The sequence below is a fragment of the Alosa pseudoharengus genome, unplaced genomic scaffold, assembly GCF_046254945.1.
Source record: "Alosa pseudoharengus isolate Yale_2024_CS ecotype anadromous, Long Island Sound unplaced genomic scaffold, YU_APseudo_1.1 YU_APseudo_1.1_scf_3, whole genome shotgun sequence".
NCBI classification, from domain to species: domain Eukaryota; kingdom Metazoa; phylum Chordata; class Actinopteri; order Clupeiformes; family Clupeidae; genus Alosa; species Alosa pseudoharengus.
In genome coordinates this window covers 6,968,387-6,975,519 of record NW_027468718.1, presented here as the reverse complement: position 1 = coordinate 6,975,519, position 7,133 = coordinate 6,968,387, and the positions used below count along the sequence as shown (strand labels likewise).

Genomic DNA, 7,133 nt, shown 5'->3' with positions numbered 1-7,133 from the left:
CTTAAACTAACCTAATAAGGCATTTGAACCAAACTGAAACTAAAGTCAAATGCCCTGGTAGGTTATCAATAGCTGCTGGGCCACTACTCAGTCTATGTTGCACCAAATTTTCTCATTTTTATTCCTACGGAGAGCAGTGACCTCGAACAACAGGGCTATGGGTCGAATAACGCTCAAGTTACATTTCAAGCTTTTGCTTTTTTGTTTGTTTCTTTCACCAGGAAACTCCAGGGATGTTACTTAGTATTATTTCAAGTAATTATTTCAATAATACAACTGCCCTGGAAAACTTTGAAGAGAAAATGTTAAACTTAAAGGAGAAGTTCGGTGTGATATTGACCTAAAGTGTGTTGAAACATGATACCGAGTGTGAACTTTTGTCTCATTGCTCATCTCGGCTTGTCCCTTGCACTCCGAAATCTGGCGCTAGTTAGCCGATGCTACCAACAGGTTTTCAAAGGGGGTGCCTCGGGCATCGGCCTAGCCATGCAAATAAGTCACTGTTTTACACCATTTACGAGGCTCAAAGTAGCTCCACACTTCATTGGTAGACTTCCGAGGGCCCTGACATTTAAAACGAGACATTGAGAAATTTGAAAAAGCACTGGTAGTTTATTTACAAGACGATTTATACAGACAGTACCTTCAGGAAGTTTACTAAATAATTCTGTGGAAATGCATGGATTCCAGTTGCTGGTACTGGAAGCAACTGGAATCCATGCATTTCCACGGAATTATTTTTGGAATGTGATCCCTTATCATACCTGTTCATTCGTACTCGTCGCTCGACTTAGCGTGACTAAATTCAAGATGGAGGCAAACGGTAAACTTCCTGAAGGTACTGTCTGTATAAATCGTCTTGTAAATAAACTACCAGTGCTTTTTCAAAGTTCTCAATGTCTCGTTTTAAATGTCAGGGCCCTCTGAAGTCTACCAATAAAGTGTGGAGCTACTTTGAGCCTCGTAAATGGTGTAAAACAGTGATTTATTTGCATGGCTAGGCCGATGCCCGAGGCACCCCCTTTGAAAACCTGTTGGTAGCATCAGCTAACTAGCGCCAGATTTCGGAGTGCAGGGGACAAGCCGAGATGAGCTATGAGACAAAAGTTCACACTCGGTATCATGTTTCAATATCACACCGAACTTCTCCTTCAATGGGACATGGTATCACTTGACATGTAATGCCTATTAGATATTCGTTTTTTAACCATTTTTTTCAATCGCTAACAAGTGCTTACCCATACTTCAGATACTTTTCTAAACTCTTAACAGACTCACACCTGCAAAACACAATTGGCCAAATGAATAATCAAAAACACATGTTGTTAAATATATACTAACTCTTCATTTCAAAATAGAACACATATTTCTCTGCACACACTAACTTTACCAAAACACTGGAAATCTGACTCAAAATGAAATTATTCTGTCAAAGAATAACACTTGTTTTCACTTCACAAGGTACATGTAGTCAATCAAAGTACATCAGGTTTCAAAATACTGGCTATTGTTGACATTACAAAAACTGCATAGACTTTTATGTTTCAGTTTTACAGGTATTTGCATGCAAAACATGCAATCCACCGTTTTTACACTAAATTTCTTGGTTGGGAACTGTATGTCCACATGTAATGTTCAAATTCAAAAGCATTCCAGTAAAAAGCAAATCAGTTTTTTCCCTTTACTGTTTACTACAGGAGGTACAGTAGAAATACTGTTTACAGTATGATACAACAGAAAAAGTTTTACAGTATTGCTTACAGTATTGCTTGTGGAAATGTGTTCACTGACTGCATATCGTGGGAAAACGACATGAAATGTGTGAATGGTATGGCCACAAAAGACTGATGCTGTGTTAATTGTGTTTAGAGTTTTGAAAATATGACAACTGGTTGGACAAACGATTGTTAGCGACTGAAAAAAACTGTAACACACCATTGTTCTTTGTTCATTTCTTCAGGTCTCTCAATCGGAATTCCCAGAAATTGAGGACCTTACTGTTGGACTTGTTCTGATCAGCGCAAACAGTGCAGATGCATCCCTCTGGCTCTGCCCAGAGAAGACTTCAGTTGTTTTGGAGGGTGACATGATCATTGAATTTCCTACCATTGGTCAGGCATTTGTCATGCTTTTTGGTAGTCTTTATGCCCTTGACCTGACCTATCCAAAACAGGTTTCAAATACTTTTGAATTTATCCAGAAGTGTCTCATGGGCCTAGATGGGGAAAGCAAAATGAAGCCCAAAGTGTTGACACTTAGAAACGAACTCTGTGAAGAGTAATAGACTTCTAAAGTAACCTCATGAAACACGGCCATATTAGCTTTCTCGCTAGCATCGGGCTCCAGGCTAGTTTCTTTTCTCAAAACATCTGTTATGCTTATGCAGATAGCTTAGTTTGGTTACATTTTCATGAGGTCACTTTAGAAGTCAATTAGGGCAGAGGGCCCACTCACTAAAGGCCTGATTCTTCCGTTTGTGCTTAAGTTCTAGGGTCATTCCACGTCAATTCAACCAGGGCCCACTGGTCTCAAAAAATTCTGAAAAAATTACCAGGTGTACCTATGTTACCCAGGAGACACACTGTAAAATTACTTTTATGTAAGATCAATACTTTCCAAGATACAGACAGTTTTTCAGGGGGAGGGGGGTGTCGATTTTGTTCGGCCTCTTTTTTTGTCAAAGTTCACAAGCCCATAGTGCAAGAACTAAACCATGTAGACGTGACGATTTTGCTACATACTATTCCTACTTATGTACCAGCATGCAAAATATGAGCCTCCTACATGGTTTAGTTCCTGCACTATGGGCTTGTGAACTTTGACAAAAAAAAAAGCGGGCGAACAAAATCGACACCCCCTCCCCCTGCTAAACTGGCTGTTATCTTAGAAAGTATTAATTTTACATGAAAGTAATTTTACAGGGTGTCTCCTGGGTAACATAGGTACACCTGGTAATTTTTTCAGATTTTCTTGAGACCTAAGTGTGTGGGCCCTGGTTGAATTGACGTGGAATGACCCTCTAAGTACTGCACAGTGGAATTAATGTTTCCATGTATCTCTAATCGAAGTGATCGCTCGTTCATGATATCGTCATTAAATCGTTTGCTAATTTCAGTTCAAGATTTTTTTTTTTGTAATTTTGAATGTTAGCCAATAAATAGGCCTATGGCATTTTGGATCTGGAAGAAGTGGGTAAGGCTATCAAACTACAGCCTTCAAAAGCGCATAACAAAAAACGTTGAGTGGGAGAATACGCTTTTTACACTTGCACATTGGAGAATCAGGCCCTAAATCACATGACCATAGTGCCTTAATATTTCTTTTAAATCCAGTGTTGGTGTTAGTTGTGACAGTTGAAATATCCAGTATCAAACTTGTTATTTTGATTAGACATACATTGATGTACATATTTCATGATTGTGGTGACTATTGTCCAATATCTTTATAATATCAGTGGAAATGAATTGAAGAGTTTGGTTTCAAAACGCTATAAATCCATTTTTGAAAACATTAATATGTCATGTTATTTAATTGTGTATTTCAGGTAATATTAATATGTCATGTTATTTAATTGTGTATTTCAGGTAATATTAATAAAATTGCAGTTTTGTCAAGTAACAATTTTTTTTATTAAATTCATTAAAAGGGAAGATATAGCGTTTTGGAACCAAACTCTTAAATTCCTCCACTTTGTTGATGAGTTTACTGTGAATCACCATTAGTACTGAGTTTACTGTGGATTTTTACTGTGGATTTGATGATGGTTGTTGTTATTGTCCCATGCTTTTTTAAAAATAATACCATTGGTAATTGGTTGCAATCTGTACTTGTTTCCATGGTGGTATACATGAAAATAAAAGATATAATTTCACTGGCCTGTGTCAACCTTTTTAATAATATTCTTTCAAGTCCTCAAGTTGAAACTAATCAAAATGGGCAAGTTTGTTCAACTTTCTGAAAATTAAAACTTTTAAGTTAAATTTAATTTAAATAATTGCTTGATGCAAAATGAAATATTTCATGCTGACATTAATAAATCCAATTAAGCTATCTAAGCTTAATTTTATTAATTACTGTGAACTTAACTAGTTTATATTTCTTTAACTTTAAAAAGACTTGTTGAACACACTCAAAATTCGCTAGTGAAGACTAATTAAAAAAGTTGAGTTTCTTTGACTTAGTAAAACCAAGTTACCATTACTCAATTTTTTTTGTGTAATCGGTTTCACCAATTTTTTTGAGTTCAATTAACTTGTTGGGTTTTACAGTGTACTTAAGTACAGTACAGTATGTGTTTCGTGCGTCCTTAAAGGGATATTACACCATTTGGGGAATTACACTCATTTTCCACCTCCCCTTGAGTTAAACAATTAATTTTTACCTTCTCCAGTTCATTCAGCCGTTCTCTGAGTCTGGCGATATCAGTTTTAGCTCCCATTCTTGGGGGTCAGTGCGTGTGGGTGAGTGCGCCGGTATCGTATCATCTGTGACTTTAGCAACAGCCGTGAGTACTGCAGCTCTGGCATGACCATCTTCACGCACATGTCTTTTGCTATGACTCCTCCCCCTAACTCCCCTTTGCGCCCTCCTCCTCCACCACCTCCTCCACCCTGCCCCCCGGAGCCGTTAACAGGCAGGTCGTAGCCGACGATGGCCACCTTGCTGCTGGGCTGCCATGGCCGCAGGTCCTTGTTGCGTATCTGCGAGTTGGAGAGCAGCGGCAGCGTGTCCTCGCCGAAGCACTCGCGCACCAGGGATTTGCGCATGCGGCGCATCAACCGCAGCTCGCGCTCCACGCACGGCCGGCCCAGCTGCTCCAGCTGACGCCACAGCGTGGCGTTGAAGTGGTCGTAGAGCGCGCTGTCCAGCCAGTTCCACGCCCGAATCTGGGCCGGCATCGGCCCGTGTAGCGTCAGGCGCGACTCCTCCTTGCGCATGTTGAGCTTCAGGTACAGCACGTCCTCGGGCTCCCAGTTGAGCAGCCGGCGCAGAAGCACCAGCGACTCGTCGAAGTGCTCGGCGATCATCACCAGCGAGAAGACCGACTCGATGCGCGCGACAAACCCCTGAACATACTCGCTGTCGCCCGCCGGCTGGTGGTCCTTGTCGCCGCCAAGGTCGAAGGCCACCATGTTGCGCGCGTACATGGAGTCATTTTCCTCGGCACGGTAGTAGAGCGTCGGATGGCGGAGGAACTCCTCGAGCGAGCCGTTGGGCACACGCTGGAAGCTCTGGCAAACTTGCATGAAGTAGCTGAATTGCGACTCGAACATGGCCGCCGGCTCGCGGAGGATGGTCACGTAGCGCGTGTCATTAGGCATGAGCCGCCGCATCTGGCCCACGTTGAGCCGCGTGTGACTGGCCAGTATGTCCGGCGGGACCGTGTGCGGGTGCACGAAGCAGCCGCTGAACATGTGCGGGTAGCAGAACAGGTGGCCGCAGGAGGGCACGGGCAGCGCCACGGTCAGGTTGTGCCGCTCGGCGAAGCGGAACAGGATGTTCTGCACCGTGCTGCTGGCCGTCTTGTGCGTCTTCAGGAAGGCCACGCTGGTGTGCTTGGGCTTACCAGGCGCTGCCACGCTCAGGGGAAGCGAGAAGCATCCCAAGCTGAAGGCCAACATGGTCCTAAAAACACAAACACACACACATTTGATTTATTTTGAATGACTAATAGTGATTAAAACAAGACAGCATCCAAATATGATGAATGAACACACACAACTCCCCCATCACACACACAGACACATATCACAGACAAACACATAGACACACACACACACACACACACACACACACACACATTCACTGTACTCACCAGTTAAGATGAAGAAGCAGACTGACTGTGCTGACAGCCACCAAAACCAGGAAAATCTTCTTCTGAGACATCTCTCTCTCCCTCTCTCTCTCTCTCTCTTGCTGTGGCTCTGTGTCACTGTACCTGAGAGAACACAAACACAGAAAAATGACACCGGATCACGAATATGATCAATATTACACTAACTAGATGTACCGCAGAGCGGTACAAAATATGACCACCGCCCAGTCCAGCACATTTTTTCCACAAAAATAAGTCACGCTGAAAGGCATATATGATTCTAACTGTCTCACTGAATTGCATTATGCACACTCAATTCTCACTGGTGCTAGACAACAAGTACCTAAACTGCTAGACAACAGGTACCTGCAAATTTCGTGCAGTTTTGACCATGTTAGGTCACAGATACCTGCGATTACAACACCTCATTTTTACTTTTCGTTTTTTAACTAGGTGGCGCTATACATGAAATGAGTGGTTATGGAATGGGTTGACATGGCCCCTTGAGATCAACATGCAAAAAAAAGGTGGTCCTCCTAAACCCTATGGTTCTCGAAATATTCACAGAAAACTGTGTCTGCCCTACCCTCCTTTCGGGGGGTCCAGTCAAGCGGGGGGGCTACAAATCAAAACGAAAAACAATGGTTCCATGCTATCCTTGTGGGGCTACATGCCCACCAAGTTTCGTGCACCCCGGTCTTTCAGTGTCCTGGGAATCCTTGACGGAAAATTGGCCATGCGAAAAAAAAAAAAAAATCTGACTAAACCTATATGACCGCCGCTTCGCTGTGCGGCGTTCATAATAATATGGAAAAATACAAACAGGTAGCCTACTGACATAAGGTGCAGTGTGTGTCCCAAAGATAGTGGAAAATGTAAGCAGACGTCCAGCACATCATCCATTTACAGTAGGCCTATGTCCACTGCCTCATTTACTTCTTGGAATCCAATATAAACCTGATTTAGAAGGATATTTTCGTCTTATTGCAACAACACATGATGGTAGTGGTTTCCGATGCTCTCTGCCCAAAATTTCACCCTGTAGGGCCCATTCAAGCACGATCCGGTAGGACACCGAGTTTGACTGAGAAGACAGGAGAAGTATAATGCACATAAACAGTAGCATGTTACGTTAGATAGGCATATTTGAATGGTTTCAGCAGGCACTTACTCAGGGGATAGCTGCCCATCAGGTCCACTCGGTGTGGGTCATTAACTTTGTCACGTCGGGAAAAAGTAAACGACGGCCGGGTGAATCATTGCTGCAAACGCATCGCTTTCTGTGGCACAGCCAGGGTCTTCTAGATCTATGACCCCC

At 42.7% G+C, this 7,133-nt stretch overlaps 1 protein-coding gene across 1 annotated transcript; it reads right to left on the bottom strand.

Moving 5' to 3' along the window:
- Positions 1-4,427: 4,427 nt before the first annotated feature.
- Positions 4,428-5,886, bottom strand: LOC143099515 (galactose-3-O-sulfotransferase 3-like). The gene is made up of 3 exons (XM_076262477.1): positions 5,816-5,886; positions 4,610-5,625; positions 4,428-4,552 (listed from the first exon to the last, which is right to left on the bottom strand). Exons 1-3 carry the CDS (start codon positions 5,884-5,886, stop codon positions 4,428-4,430), a joined length of 1,212 nt encoding a protein of 403 aa, XP_076118592.1.
- Positions 5,887-7,133: the final 1,247 nt, after the last annotated feature.

What these genes read in the sequence shown, in the direction of transcription:
- LOC143099515 (XM_076262477.1), bottom strand. Translation starts at nt 5,886, where the DNA reads ATGTCTCAGAAGAAGATTTTCCTGGTTTTGGTGGCTGTCAGCACAGTC. An exon ending in CTGCTTCTTCATCTTAACTG is followed by an intron (nt 5,626 to 5,815) that starts GTGAGTACAGTG and finishes TTGTGTTTTTAG; the next exon opens with GACCATGTTGGCCTTCAGCT. An exon ending in TAACGGCTCCGGGGGGCAGG is followed by an intron (nt 4,553 to 4,609) that starts GTGGAGGAGGTG and finishes GAGGAGTCATAG; the next exon opens with CAAAAGACATGTGCGTGAAG.